General features: G+C 44.0%; 1 protein-coding gene across 9 annotated transcripts in view; it reads left to right on the forward strand.

Annotated features, from left to right (window-relative positions):
- Positions 1-14,221, forward strand: part of ZNF438 (zinc finger protein 438) — a 179,213-nt gene extending 164,992 nt beyond the window's left edge. For all 9 annotated transcript variants that reach the window (XM_086714639.1, XM_086714636.1, XM_086714635.1 and 6 more), the window contains 2 exons: positions 5,514-7,332; positions 9,186-14,221. In XM_086714639.1, coding sequence (XP_086570765.1) covers positions 5,514-7,332; positions 9,186-9,807 — 2,441 coding nt within the window. In that variant the 3' untranslated portion in view covers positions 9,808-14,221. The remainder of the gene's footprint in view (positions 1-5,513; positions 7,333-9,185) is intronic.
- Positions 14,222-16,146: the final 1,925 nt, after the last annotated feature.

Raw genomic sequence — 16,146 nt, forward strand, 5'->3', positions numbered from 1 at the left:
CTTTTCAAAATAGTTTTTTTTTTATACACTTAACGTAGTAAAAACAGCCCATATTTAAAATCCTAATATTAAGTTTCACGTTGTATAATTGCACAGAATTAATTTTACTGAGTGCACCTTTTATGTTTTCAGTTAATAAAAGTCCATGTTTAGTGCCTGAGAGTCCTGTGAGTCTCTTTAACAGTGTTATGGGAAATTTTGCAGGATTTCCAGAAATTATGAATGTCACTGGAAATTTCTACCTCTCATTATTTAGTGCACACTTCTTTGAGATCTATAATTCAGTAGGTGACGGGAAGGGTTTGTAGATCACACCATCTGGGGAGGCCTTGTAAATGTGTGGACCAAACCACTGTAGTAACTGCATTGCCAAGAAAGACTTCCTACAAGCACACATCCTAGTATTTCGGAGCTTTAAAAACTTAACAGCATTTTCAGCTTCTCTAAGGACTCCTATTGTTCAAACTACTTTAAAAAGAAGAAAAAAATTCAAACCTGTGGTTATTGTAGCATAACTGACCTTTATTGCAGATTGCCTCGTTTTCTCCTGAAGAGCCTAGTGTTTGCAGGAACAATTCTCAGGACTCCCATTGTCCTTGGGAAGTAATGAGCTCTAATACTTCTCAGTGCTTAACTTTGGGGGGTAGTTATGCACGGCCTGTCGGATTATTAGATTTCTTCCCTTATCGTTAGCAATTCTTGTCCTTAAATAGGCAAGGAAAATAAAAACAGAAGACACCGTGTGTAATGTAGACACAGTCATTTATGCAAAGACACACACTTACCCACCGTGACTGTCCCCAAAGGTACCCCTTTTAATAACAGATTCAAAAGGGAAACTTCATTTTCCTTGCATTCATTCAGCAGATAGGTGTGAACCTCCTGTGTGCCAGGTGCAGAGAGTATTCGGTGGGAAATAAGCACGTGTCCTATCCTGACCTCTTAGTTTCCTTTGCCCCCAACCCAAAGGCCACTACCGATGCTAGTTTCTTTTGTTTACTTTTAGAGATATTCTGTGCCTGTAAGGAATATATTTGTGTGTGTACCCCACTGTTTTTTTAATCTAACACAATAATAATAATCTATACATCTCATATCTTGGAGAGTATTCCAGATCAGTCTACCCCACCTTTCTTTTTCACTGCTGCATAGTATTACGTTGTATGGTTGGATATTTACTTTATGAGTACCCTGTTGCTGAACATATTTAAGTAATTCCTAGGGGTTGTTCTTCCGTTTTCGGGCCTTGCCCTCGTTCTCCTGCCTTATACATTTCTTCTGATGCATCACTCCATTCCCTGTTGTTCCATCATTAATGGTTCTGGTGGTGCAACACCACCTTCACAGACACCCTCACCCTTGTCTGTACTTCCTGATAGATCCAGGCCAACATGAGTAGGTTACATTTATCTAATAAGGCCTTATCTTTCACCCCAAAGATTTCTTATGATTATCTTATAATTGTTGATCATGAAGGCAATTGATCAACTTTTCTACCCCAGGATCCACTTGGTTGAATTGCAGCAAACTTGAGAGTTGACTCTGTTTGGCCTGTCATCTTACCTGTCACTTATGACTCTCATTTCCGGTCGCCCAGGCTGCTCACTGCTCAGTGTTCTCCCTTGCTGGCACAACCAGTTACCCTGAGGGGTTTCCTTCACTCCCACATCGGAGTTGGCCTCCTTTTCCTTTGAATGGCACTGCTCTTCCTGTGTGATTTTATTTCCACTGTAACGTAGAAACTTTTGAAGATCAATCATCAAAGCACATTAACTTTAAATGCATCATAATTAGCTCGCTCCCTTTTGGATGGCTCTGTAAAATATATCTAGTTTCACTTCTGGAAACCTTAACTGTCAGAAGGTTGCTTTCTTAGATTTGGTCATAAAAAATAGGAAGCCCCTTCCCAACTTAAATCTTCAGAGACTTCGAAGTGACCTTGACCACTGGTTGTTGCTTCAGCTGTACCTTCTGGTCTTTGTTATTTCTGCTCTTCTTCATGTTGACATCACCGTCCTCTGCTTCTGTGGTTCAGTTTTTCCATTTCCAGTTGTCTCTTCTCTCTTCACTCCAATCCCTGCTGTGCCCCTCTATGGATGTCTGTTTTCTTTAAAGCAGTTTCTTTTTCAGAACTTGCTTGTTTCTCTATTTTATCTTGTACCCGAGCAGCATAATTTACTGTTCCCTTACTCCCTCAGATGGCCAGTCAGTGGGCCTCACCTATTCTCTTTATATTAAAGGGTTTTAGGGGCACTCACGGTTGCTCAACTGGCTGGACATCCGACTTCAGCTCATGTCATGATCTCATGTCTGTGAGTTTGAGCCCCACATCAGGCTCTGGGCTGACAGCTTGAAGTCTGGAGCCTGCTTCAGATTCTTTGTCTCTGTCTCTCTGTCTCTGTCTCTCTCTCTCTCTCTGCCCCTCCCCTCTTGCACTCTGTCTCTTTCTCTCAAAAATAAAGAAACATTTAAAAAAATTTTTTTAAATGAATAAAGGGTTTTATTATGGTGCTGACCCATTTTCTTATTTTTTAATTTTAGAAATTTGGAAACGTTAAAGGTCACTTTTAAATTGTGGCCCTCTTTTCTTTTTTTTTTTTTTTTTTAAGATGATTTTCTAAACTCAGTCTATGAATTCTTTATTTCAGCCATTAATCACATAATTACCACTTACAAATTCAACAGATAACTGTGACATTTCTGCCACATGCCTAACACTGTTCTGGACCCTGGAGACATGGACAAAATCTCTGCCCTCCACGTCAGCGACGAAAGGCAGTGGCCCATGATGTAATCTGTGAGATGGAGTAAATGCGCTACAGAAAATTATGACTGGAAAGGAGGGAAGTTCAGAACGGGGGTAGTTTTAACTCAGGTAGTCAGAGGAGAGCTCCCCAGGAAGAAACCATTTGACCAAACTTGAAGGAAACGCTGCAGCAAGTACTGGGCATTTATCTGGAAGGCGGAAGCTCATCCTGGCAGTGAACACGGCAAGTACAGACACTGAGAAAGCGGGTGTGTGCACGTGGAAGGAACAGTGAAGAAGCCACTGCGGCTGGAGCATAGCTTAGCTAACAAAGGAAGTCAGTCAGAGAGGTTCCCAGGAGCGGAGGGCATGAGGCTTTTGAGGCCATTGCAAGGACTCTGACTCCGGCTCGGAGATGAAGAGCCCTTGGACAGTTTTGAGCAGATGAGTGAGGTGATGGGTCTTGTGCTGTGATGTATTATTCTCACATATTATTTCAAGAGGATTTACAACTGATTAAGGACAAAGCAGCTTTTCTTCCTGTTCTTTTGTACTCAGTCCGCTGGGAGTATGCAGTAGACGTTTTCTCTTCTCTTCCTTCCTCAGCCTCGATTTGTTGTGTAGATTTCAAGACCATTACTATTGTTAATGTAATTATTTAATAAGCCTTGTCTTTAAGCAACCAAAAGCTATCAATAATGTTAAGCTTTCTGTAAACTCAATCCCAATTTAACATTTATTTACAACTGACTTCAGCACTTCTTCCGCCAAGATGAGAAGACAAGGCTAAAAATGGAAGGCATTTACATTTAAAGTCTATAGATAGAGAACCAAAAGATAAATAAAAGTATGTGGGAAGAAGAAGCAATCTGTAACAGACTGTTGTGAGATGATGGACCAGTTCATTCACCCATGAGCTTTGGGGTAACAAAGCTAAAGAGGGTAAGAACAGATCCCACGGTTCTCCTGACCTGAGTTTTCCCATAGCTCTAGTCTTTTTCCTTCTTACCCTAATGCAAGCCACCATGTGAAACATGTTTTTAACATACTTTTTCTTCACCGAAGAGGGATTACTTTCTAGAACAAGCTGATCGGTATACATTTCAACCTTATTCCTACACTGCTTACTCATGCGAGGAGTGTCATTTTTGCCAAAAGAAACAACCTTCTGCTAAAATTGTTAGTTCAGTAACTGTAGACATTAAAATTTAGGCTGATTTAAAATTTTTGTCTGTTTCAGTAGATGGAAGTAGATTGCCAGCTTCCTAAGGTAGAACTTGTGTCTGTTCATCTTTGTATCGTTGGGATCCCTGGAAGAGTTCTTCAGTCCTTCATCCACAGCTCCAGACTCTCAAAAGCCCAGAAAACAGAAAATGTGATCAAAAGTTGGAAACCAAAGCTCATTCAGAGGCAAAACCTGAACAGAGCAAGACTATTTTAAAAACCCTCCGTTTGTCCCACTTTTTGCAAATACTCCTATATTTTACTACAGAAGTGGTGGTAGGTTTAAATTGGATGCTCTGCAGACCCTGCTGGGTGTTACCTAACATTTGGCTTATGCATCTCGTTACTTTTCTAAAATTTGAAAGTGTAAATTGCAAAATACATCTGCCCCCAAAGGCTTTAGAAAGGGGATGTGGGCCTGTCATAGCCAATCCCTCGAATAGTGTAGGTACCTAGCAAGCGTGAGTGGGAGTAAAGTTTGGCTGAAATGAGGAACTTAGAAACGGGGAACTTTACTGCAGCCAGGCCTTGGGCCTTGAGGTCTCAGGGAATAAAAGATGATTCAGTTCTTAGAAGCAGTGCATTGAAATGTTGCCTTAATTATTCTCTGAGAATAGTTGTACTTGGTCTTCAGTTAACCTAGTAAATAAGGAATTGGAAGTGTTATTTTATCAGTTAAAATTGTACCTATTAGTGTCCTAGCAGGTGCTTTTTACGTGGTTCATGCCTTTTTTATGTTGTCTCTGTATCTTATCATTTTCTATCATTTTGTTTTTATTCAACATTTTTTAAGGTGTCACATCAGCTTTTTTAATGCTGGTGATTTAATTGCAAAAGCACACATAAACAGTTTGAAAGGTGTGAGAAGAAATTCACAAGTCACACGGGAAACAGCAACAAAGCTAGCATTCAGTGTGGAAATTCCTCCACTGTGCAAAACAAACTGCACCGGCCAGTGGGTCAAATGGTGCGTCCTAAAAGGGAGTGAGAAAGGAGCTTGATACAAGAAACATTTGTTTCCCACTGAAGATACACTGGGAAATATGGATCTGAATTAAATAGAAGCTTTATGCTCACAAAGCTTAAGTTTAATAGGGAAAACAAGATATGTCTATAAAATAAATGAAATACACAGCGGAACATACCAGAGGACAGTCTCTGCAGCTCGGGAGGGCGGGAAAGGAGACCAGGAATCGGAAGTAGGTACGTGGAGAGGATGGACGTGGAATATGGAATGGGAAAGACAGAGTCCAACTTTCAAGAATCTCTGTGTTGAGTAGGAAAGACACACAGATAAATTACTGTGGAAAGTGGTAAATGTTATCCTGGGGCCTTTGGAACCATAGCAGAGAATAATCCGTCCTTGGGAAGGTGAACGGGAGTTGACTTTAAGGCTGGGTGTTGAGGAACACAGGCATTTACCCAGAAGGCCAAGGGTGAGCCTTGGAACGCATCACAGGCAGAGGAAATGATGCTTATTTGCACTCTCCACAATAGGACAGTTACACCAGAGTGACTTTTTGTACTGCCATTGTCATTGCAGGTGAGTCCAACATCTCTTCTGGAACGATTCAGAGTGGGAAAGGTTTGCAGAATAAGAGTCAGTTTAGGACCATTGCACCAAAAATCATGCCCAAAGTCCTGACATCCAGAGTGCTGCCGTGCCCTTCATCATCACTCTCTGATCAGGTGAATCCAGGACCCTCCATCAACGCCAAGCCTCTGGGGGTGCCCACCCAAAATTACGCTCTGATGCAGGTTGCTGGACAGGAGGGGACGTTTTCTCTCGTCGCTCTGCCACATGTCGCCTCCGCTCAGCCAATCCAGAAACCCAGACTGGCGCTGCCTGAAAATCTGAAGCTGCCTATTCCTCGATACCAACCCCCAAGAAATAACAAAGGATTGAGAAAGAAACCCACTCGGAGTTCCTCTGAGAGTGGTGCTGGCATACCTCCTGCCCAAACCCAAACGTCCCCCTCCCCACCTGACCGTCCCAAACCCCCACACAGACCTGGTGAATCAGAGCAAGTGCTGTCACTAGACCCAGGCCCGTCCAGCATCAGCATGGCGGCACTGACCAACCATGGTGGCCCCGGAGACTCTCCACCCCCAGGGACCAACGACCATGGAGATCTGAACCCTTCTGCCACCCCGATGGTATCCACACCAGAAGAGCCCTCAGCCAAGCCGGGCCTCGCAGTGACTCCAGGGAAAGCAACCTTGGCGAGTGAGGAAACCTGCAGTAAACCTTCTCCCGTTGCCAGTGGGAAACGGAGAGAACAAGCTGATCTTACAAAAGCCATGACCATTTTATCACCAGCTGTTTTCAGCAGTGCAGTTCAGCTGATCTCTCCAGTCCCCAGAGGTAAACTGCCCATCCTGCCCTATGCCAGAGGGAGAACAGCGGAGGTGTGTGGAGGCCAGTCAGACGTGAGCCTCACAGATGGCTCTGTGCCCGGGCTCAGGGCAGCCTGTGGTAAGGCATCCTCCATCCCAGAGGGCTTTACTGCAGCCACCAAGATGCTCGGCAAGACACCTGCTCCACAGAGCCCCTGTGAAAGTACCTTTTGTGCGGCCACCAGACCAGATCTCAGCCACAAAGCAAAACTCAGTGGTGGGGCAGCAAAGAGAAGAGTAAGAAAACGAAAGGTACCAGATGAAATTTTGGCATTTCAGGGAAAAAGGAGGAAACGTGTCATTAGTAAGTGTAAAGATAGTAAAGAAAGAGTAAAAGCCGATCCGCAAGAATCCAGTGACCAAAAACCAGGGTCTCTGAAGAAATACCGCAGCATTATGCCCAAGCCTGTGATTGTCGTGTCTGCTTTGGCTCCCCTGGCTTCTCCTGCAGGCGTGTTCCAGCCCCAGACACCAGGCAGCCTCGGGCAGGACATGTTGTTAAACAGTCCCCTCAGCCCTAAGTATCCCGGCTGTAGGCAGGATGGCGGCACCTCCCCGAAGCCCGGCTCTGCACTGAGAAACGGACTCTCCGGCATTAAGAAACCGTGGCACAGGTGTCACGTCTGTAACCACCACTTCCAGTTCAAACAGCACCTTCGTGACCACATGAACACACACACTAACAGACGGCCTTACAGCTGCCGAGTCTGCCGCAAGGCCTATGTACGTCCCGGCAGCCTGAGCGCACACATGAAACTCCATCACGCAGAGAACCGTCTGAAGAAACTCGTGTGCTGTGAGTTTTGTGCGAAAGTGTTTGGCCACGTCAGGGTCTACTTCGGCCACCTAAAAGAAGTGCACCGGGTTGTCATCAGCACGGAGCCTTCCCCCGGCGAAAGGCAGCCGGGGGACGTGTCAAAGAACAGAGGCCTGACCACGCGAGGGCCGGAGGGACCCGTGGAGAGGTGAGTGCTAAGGGGACGGAGGCCTGGCAGCAAGGGGTGCTTGGATTTGGAGAACAGGGCGGTATTTCCTCTTCAGAAAGATGGGTCTGTAAAAACATTCCTCAGATCAACATTCTGGAAGGTCGTTACCTCTTCCTCCATGTCTGTGAAGAGTGATCTCATTTCTCGTCGCTTTCTGAGCAGTGATGATTTTTTAATTCCTCTAATCCCAGTTAGCCGGGGCACAGACACCAGTTTGCGGTATGCTGGGGTCACAGTGAGAGAGGATTTTTGCATCTGAAATAGGAAACATCACTGTATATAGTTCCTGGTACCCTCTACAAGTAATGTTCCCAAACTTGTGGCCACAGAATTTATATCTAAATGTCATTGTTTGCCCCAGAATATAGTCTGACCCATGGTAGGGACTCCGCGTCCCCCATATTGACCATACTTTCAGGTCCCAGGCCCAGCCGTCTACATTTGCACTAGTTTTCCTGTCAGTCCAGATTAACATTTCCCGTGTCATCATTGCCTTGTGCGGGTACTGATTTCTGGTGTTACGAACAAGTGGGCTCTGTAGTTTGAAAGCCTGGCAGGCTGGGCTTATTGCAATGGGTCTGCCAGGGAAACCCCAGCAGTCCACCTGCTTTCCACTGGATGATGGAGGGAGAGTCACTGAAATGAACTGTCATCAGCACCATGAAGATTAAACAATTCTAAGTTTAGGTTCTCTGTCCCTCATCGTTCTTAATCGTCCTAATTGTTCTCAATACTTTCTGTTCAGTTTTGGCTTCTGCTCCCACCTTCATTTTAAAATCAGGGGTGCCTGCCTTTTGTCTTCCTGGCTTTTCTAGAGTTTCTCTGCTTTTCTTCAGACGTTCCTATCCACTGAGATATGTCTGTGCCTTTTATTTTATTTTATTTTATTTTATTTTATTTTATTTTATTTATTTTTTTAAAAATTTTTTTTTTTCAACGTTTATTTATTTTTGGGACAGAGAGAGACAGAGCATGAACGGGGGAGGGGCAGAGAGAGAGGGAGACACAGAATCGGAAACAGGCTCCAGGCTCCGAGCCATCAGCCCAGAGCCCGACGTGGGGCTCGAACTCACGGACCGCGAGATCGTGACCTGGCTGAAGTCGGACGCTTAACCTACTGCGCCACCCAGGCGCCCCTATTTTATTTTATTTTTAATGTTTATTTAGTTTTGAAAGAGAGAGACAGAGTGTGAGCAGGGGAGGGACAGAGAGAGGGGGAGACACAGAATCCAAAGCAGGCTTCAGGCTCTGAGCTGTCAGCATAGGGCCCGGCGTGGGGCTCAATCTCGTGAACCACTAGATCATGACCTAAGCCGAAGTCAACACTCAACCGACTGAGCCACCCAGGCGCCCCTGTCTATGCCTTTTATTAACACATCTAGCAGCCTCCGTAAAGAAACCTCTCTTCTGAATTGTTTTCTGTAGTACATTTTGATGTTTGGGTTAACTGTCCAAGCTGCATTCAGTGCTCAAGGTTAGGAAGGGCAGCAGCGAGTGGGTGGTGTGGCTGAACAAAGCAGGTCCCTATGGTGCCTCACTTGGTACTACCTGACTCTGGAGTAGATAACACCTAGCTGGTAACCAAAGAATAGTTAGCTCCCCTGGGGGAGAGATAGAAAGGGAAACACTCTTTCACTGGAGGCTGGTAGCTTGAGAATGGTGTGACCCCAACCGGGAGTGACGGTCGATGTCCACCGCGGTCTGCGCTTCCCATGTGCCGTTTCCCCCGTTCCCCGTCCTTTGCCTCACTGGGCGTGTTCTGGATCCCTAAACAAGAAGTTCCAGTTATGTTTTGCGTGAAATCTTACACACACCGTTTTCCCCCTTTTCAGGGAAAACAAGTCAAGCCTAGAAGAAGACCTCCTCCTAACCCAGGCGGATGAAGTCAAATTACAAATCAAATGTGGCCGTTGTCAGATCACTGCCCAGTCTTTTGCTGAAATCAAGTTTCATTTACTTTACGTTCACGGAGAGGAAATTCAGGGCCGGCTGCAAGAGGAGATCTTACCGGGAAGCACAGGAGCTCAGGAAGAACTGGTGAAACACACCGCTCCTTTCAGGAAACAACATCCTGAGAGAAGGAGGCTACTCAAGCGTGCTCCCCCTGATGAGGACTTAAATGCATTTCCTAAGCTGAAAAGGCAGCTGTGCCTTCATCATCACACTGATGTGGACAGGTTCAGGAAAATGGAGGGAGCCCAAGCGGGACCCAGGGAGCCGCTGCCAGGGGCGGTCCCCCGGGGCTCTGTGAGTCCCAGCCCCCACACCCTCCTCTTTGGGGACCGTTCAGGCTTTAACTGTGTCCTCTGTGCACAGACGCTGGCCAGGAAGGAAGAAGTCCTCCAGCACTGGGAACAAGAGCACAACTGTGAGGACCCTCCCAAGCTGTGGACGATTTTAAATGCATTCTCTAGCCAGGGGGTGACTGGACCTCCCGGGGAGACTGAGAAATGAAATCTTGGGGGTGGGGGCAAAGAGAATGCTGCTTGCTTGCTCTCTCTTTCTCTCAAAGCCCTGCATTTTTATGGTGGTGCTTAATTATAAAAGTCAGACAAATTAGGATCAGCATTAATGAGCACAAGTGGTTTTTGTACATAGTTTTATTTTCTTACAAAATATATATATATATATATATATGCCTTTTGTGTATATTTTTCTAACCGTATGCAGTTTTACTTTAAAAGTCTATGTACTAACCATTAATGTCTTAGACTTTGAGAATAAAGAAAAAGACCAAAATTTGGCAATTGAAATGTAAAAAATTATATAGGCTGTTCTTCAAGTACAGTGTTCAGTGTGTTTGAGCGTGCGCATATATCATTTTGTTCAGCTGTTTGCTGTTTAAGTAGACAGACAAATGTGAGCCAGGCCAGTCTCAGCCACATGTATGGTGTTGATATTTATCAAATTCTCTGGTGTATTTGAATAGGCTGTAGAGCAGTACATTTAATAAGGTTCTCATCTACCATAATTTAAAATTCCATGTTTCCTGGATTTATTCCATTATTTTTGCTATTTTCTTAAATGTACGTTGCCTTGAAGATTAGATGTTGGTAAGTCTTACAGCTGTAGTGTTCCATATCAAAGTAATCAAGCATTTTTTAGTACTTCAGCTAATAAAAAACCACTTTTTGGTTAAAAGTTCTTCTCAAATAGTCTTTCGGGCCAGGAAATTTACAACCTGGAAAGTGTGCTAGACAGTTCAGCCCAGATGGCTAGGTGTCTGAACCGCTCTCCCTCCCTCCCGAGGAGCTTCACAGGGTCATCACTAGCTGATCAATTTTCGATGCAACTGTGCCTTTCAAGCCCAGGGTTCTCTTTGAAAGCCAAGAGTAAATGATTGCCTCTTAAATTCCTGGGAACCAGAAAAGTTGCCACTTGGAGCTCCTGGACATCCTGGCTGCAAAATCATTTTCTTAGAATGGGGGAGTTTAAGCAGTCGTCCAGCTGAGGTTCCAGCCTCTGGGTGAAAGTACTGTGCATGTGGCCAGCCCCGTCTGCCTGAAGCACGGCCCAGGCGTCGTCACAACATGTTTCTGTGCTACAGGAAGTTGCCGAACCAGGAAGAACTGAATTCGAATTGATAAGCTAGTGGGTTTTAAGTCATCTTTTTTTTTTTTTAATGTCTTATTTTAAAAGAAAGTGTTCATTAGCATGATTTGGCTCAAATTTTCCAGAAAGTCAATTCTTGACTTTTTGCAAATAGTTTTATAAATTTGAGACTATGAGGGTAGGCGTGGAAATATCTGAAAGATTTTGCTGCCGTGGTGTGTCGATCATCGTGCTTTACCCAGTTTGAAAGAGATCATATCAGACCTTCACTGTTTGATATTTTTAGAACCAGGTTAGTAATGAAACCACTTTACCATTCAGTGCAGCACCTTTTGGGAAGATTTGTCTGAAGGCACTAAAAGTGAGATCAACCAAGAATACTACTTGAATTCAAACCATGAAACTTGAATTCAAACTATAAAATAATTCGTAGACTACTCAGTCCTCAGATACTAAGCAGTATTTCTGAAATACTAGCCAGTCGGCCAAGGCAGAGGAGGGGGTCTGGAGTATGTACAGAGGCAGAGTTGTGGGGGAGAGTGCCCCCACACAGCAAGTAAAGGAAACTCTGAAGTCCACCAGGTTGTGGAGACACCTGCCTACAGCCAGTGTTTTGCCTACAGCAAAACACCGAGGGTATAGACAGCCTGTAAAAAGTAGAGACTTATGAATGGGGCGCGGGCCCAGGTAGGAGGGTGTGACTGGCTCATGATTAGGTGCCCTGACTGGATCCCCTTATCAGGACCCTGTACCATAGGTTTGGGGCGGGGGGGCAGGGGGGTCAGCACTCATCTTTAAGAAAGCTCTTATTATGGGAAAAGGAGATGTGCAGTGCAGAGGGCCTCACTGGATGCCTATGTGTGTGGGTTCATTCGGAATAGAATGTTCTAGTTCTCAGCTTCTAGAAGCACTCCCCTGCATTACAGTGGGAAGGGTCTTGCTGCCACCCAAGATAAGGGGCTTCTGGCCCTTAAGAGCGCTTCTTCAGCTGGAGTGGTACGGAGAGGGACTCCTACTGGGGAGCAGGAAGGAAAGAGACGGTCATTCAGCTAAAGAGGCTCTGGGAACAGCTCAGATTGATAAGCCAGTGGGTCTTCATTGATGAGCCTTCCTTGGACACAGACATGTTGTTGGTATGGTCCCAATCTACATCCTTGACCCACAGGCAGTGAGGTGTAGAAACGTGCTGTTCCGTGTGACCCTCAGAGCGTTACCTGTCCAGGACTCCATTCCCTCGTGTGTGCACAGTGAGTGATGCTCCTGCCTTGGGCCTCGCAGTAACCGGGGGCTGATATTTATTATGTTTCTGGCCACCCTTGGAGAAGAGGTGTATTAGACCATAGAAAGACCATTTAAAACGGCTCAGGTAGGCTCTTCCTGTAAGCGGCCCGAGGTGATCTCTGAAAATGGTCCGCCATTCACTGGACCCAGAAAACCCTACAAAATCAGGCAAATGAAGAGATTCAGATCTTCATGTTTACTTTATACGCATGTATCCAAGGTCACATGACAGTACCTGAAAGTACCTGTGAAAGATGTCACTTTGCAGAAGCAATGTGTGCCATTCCGTCGCTACAATGGTGGATTTGGTAGTTGTGCCCAGGCCAAACAGTGGGGCTGGACACAGGGTCAGTGGCCCAAAACGTGCTGAGTTTTTACTGCAGATGCTTTAAAACCGCAGAGTAATGCTGAACTTAAGGGTTTAGATGTAGAGTCTCTGGTCATTGAGCTTATCCAGGTGAACAAAGCCCCCCCAAGATGTAGTGGAGAATTTACAGGGTTCATGGTGGGATTAACCCATACATGAGCTCTCCCTGCCACGCTAAGACGATCCTTACTGAAAAAGAACAGAGTATTCCTAAACCAGAAGAGGAGGTTGCAAAAAAAAAAAAAAAAAAAAAAAAAAAAGGTTTTGCTCAGAAGAAAAAGACTTCCTGGAAGAAACTGAAGAAATAAAAACCTATGGCCTGGGAGTAAATTCTACATAAAATAAATGCAAATAAAAGTAAAAAAAAAAAATAATACAGTTTTAAAAATAAAGCAGCTCACGTAGGTCTCAATCCAGAATTCAAAAATGAAAACTCTACTGAGAACCATAGAAATTTTCATCTTTGCATAAAAAGTGTATTTTAATTTTTCAGTTATCAAAGTGGGATCTGGAGTACATGGAGGCTGCCAAGTGTTTCTTTATACAGAAAGTGGCATTCAGTTATTTCCATTCTGGGCTCTACTTTGGCCCTCATGTTCCTCCCTGAGGCTGCCCCTTCCTGGCCTGGATCTGGCCAGCACCGCAGTGCTCACCCCCGGGTCTTGAACTTGACAGTGGACTTGTCCACTTCCCACACTAGACCATAAGCCTCTGGAGGGCGGGGATTGTGTCTTTGTTCAGCACGCAGCCCCAGAGGGTCCAGTACCTGATAAGGAATAATGTACAATAAACATTTGTTGAAAAAATGGATATGTTAGCTAAATACAAATGGAATTGGCACTTCCCTTTTTACGAATAAAGCCAGCTTCAGGAATAACCAAACTTACAGCTAGGAAGGCATAGAGGCAAATTTGGTCTTAAATTCAGCACACTCATTTTGCTTAATGTCTTTTGCTTCTTGGAAAATTGTCCCAAAGCCAGCAAAACGGGACTTTTTTCTTTTCTCTTGGCCCTAAATTATTTCTGAAAGTTACAGCATTTTAGATTTGTATTGTTTTATTAGCTGTCATTTTTATTCATGTCCCCTTTTGTTACTCTCTCTTTCTCTGGACCTCTTCCTGGTTTAGCTCGACTATTCCTCCGTTAAGCTGTTCCTCATATGGAAAGTTGTCTCTTCATCAGCACGCCATAAATAATCAAACCTGGGCGCGTTCCATTACCTTCTCTGGCTCCACACTCCTGCCTCCCAGCTGCACAGCTCCAGTTTTCTGTGGCTCCAGTGACATGATTGTTGGCAATAAATGCTCAACTTCATTTATTTATTAGAATTCTCGGATCTGGACTGGTTTGCTCCATTCAAGCTGCTGACATGCTTTGTTAGATACATATTTTATGGAGTCTCCTCCTTTCACTGAGCTCCTGAGAAACAATGCCCCGGTAGAGATGAACTGGGATTTAACAGAACAGGCTTTTAGCTTCAACTTTATACAGACTTCCCTGACATTAGACAATCAGCAGCTTATCTAGGCTTGTGGTGCAATCCAATATATATTTTAACTATATCCATCTCTTCGAGAATGTTCCTTTTGAGGTGAAATGTTTATTGTATCTCCTATTTGGTCATGGTTATCACCATAATAAAACTATAGCCACAGTTTTGCAAGCATATTTTAAAGTTGTGTTCAGCGTGCAGACGTTAGCTTAGTGGTACATCACATTTTCCATACTCTGAAGTGTGAAAATGTTTCAATGTGTTGCCTAACCCTAGGAAAAATCGCTATCTATCGAAGGAAACCAAATGTGACAACTCAAGAGAAACAAAGATTATTTGTTCTAATTTTGATATGAAGCTAATCAGGATTTTATTTGTTTGTATGAAACTTGCCTCCACCTTCAGAATTGCTCTCCTGCTCCTCCTGCTTTGTTACCTTAGCAGCAAAGAATTCGCCTATAATAGGACAGCTATATTACCTCTTTAGGTATGTTCTAAAAAGAAAGTCACAAGCAGTTAACATGATAGATCATTTCTGACAAGAAAAACAGCCACTAAGCACTACTCAAGTAACAGATTTCACCTTGTATTATTAAATATGATTTTAATTTCCAACTAGGAGTCTCAGGTAGAGACCACCAGATCTTCTATAGGCTTTTGCAGAAACAGCCGTGAGCGGGATCTGACTACTTCCTGAGTTGCAACGCAGATCTTAGCACAAGAATTTGGCCATGGAAGAGGCCCAGGTAGCTCAAACATAGGACCTTCATAACTATCCCAAAGCTGTGTCTGTATCTGGAAGTAATATTTAGGAATATGTTCGTAGGAAACTAAAACACTGCCTCTTCCTAGTGTAATCCAAATTAAAGCACAGTTCAGTTTTTCATAAGATATTCATGGAGCCAAGCCTTTTGGACAATGGTTACACCCAAGGAAAGCTAAAATATCCAAGAAGATGAAGTCTTTTGAATGGGGTTTATTCTTTCTTGAAGTAAAGGGTGGGGATGGGGGAAGCAATAGGGCAGTCCTGTTGTGTCAGGATGTGGCACGAGGAGGTTTTTGATGATGAAAAGCCCCCACGGGGCACTATGAGGGTAGCACGCCTCCTGGATCCAGTGCCCACAGAGCAAAATGACAGTAATATTTTGGTACAATCACAGTGGAGCAAATGAAATCTGACATATCAAAATCTAAAATGCACAGACCTCTTGATCCAGATACTCTGCTTCTGGGAATGTGTCCTATAGATATCAACGCACAAGTGCACAGACAGGTGGATGAGGATGTTCACTGCAGCACTGTTGATAATCAGTAGAAAACGTACACAACCATCCACAGATCTGGTTTAGCAAAACTGCAGCGCACCATATGATGGAATACCATCTAGAGTAAAAGATTGATGTAGCACTTTATGAGCTCAACTATGTAACGTGTGAAGGAAGCAAGGTATGGAACAGTGTACAACACACTCTTGTTTGCTATTTATTTATTTATTTATTTATTTTTATTTTATTTTTTAAAGGAGGAAGTGGGGCACCGGGGTGGCTCCATCAGTTAAGCATCTGACTCTTGATTTTGGCTCAGGTCATGATCTTGCAGTTTGTGGGTTCGAGCCCTGCGTCAGGCTCTGTGCTGACAGCATGGAGCCTACTTGGGATTCTCTCTCTCCCTCCCTCTCTCTGCTCCTCCCCTGCTCGCTGTCTCTATTTCTCAAAATAAATAAACTTTAAAAAGGGTTTTTTTTAAATAAATAAATAAATAAATAAATAAATAAATAAATGGAAGAAGAAAGAGATGAAATAGATGTATTATTATAGATGCTTGTGTGTGCATAGAGAATTTCTGGAAGGTCATGTCAGGAAAGGGGTACCAAGAGATGGGAAAGAGGGACACACTTTTGCATTACTGAAATATTTTGCTACATTTTATTTTTTCCAATTGAAAAAAATGGCTTTACCAGATTAAGCTGTAGCTCTCCTCTTTCCAGAATGCCTCAGCCAAACTGTGAAGGAAGAAAAGTTTGTCTTACCCCTCAGCTTTGGGGCACACACAGATGTCCTCAACTTTGCCCTGCTGCCTAACTACCAACAGATAGTGATCC

Source organism: Puma concolor, chromosome B4 (genome assembly GCF_028749965.1).
Source record: "Puma concolor isolate L17-30 chromosome B4, mPumCon1.1.hap2, whole genome shotgun sequence".
NCBI lineage: Eukaryota > Metazoa > Chordata > Mammalia > Carnivora > Felidae > Puma > Puma concolor.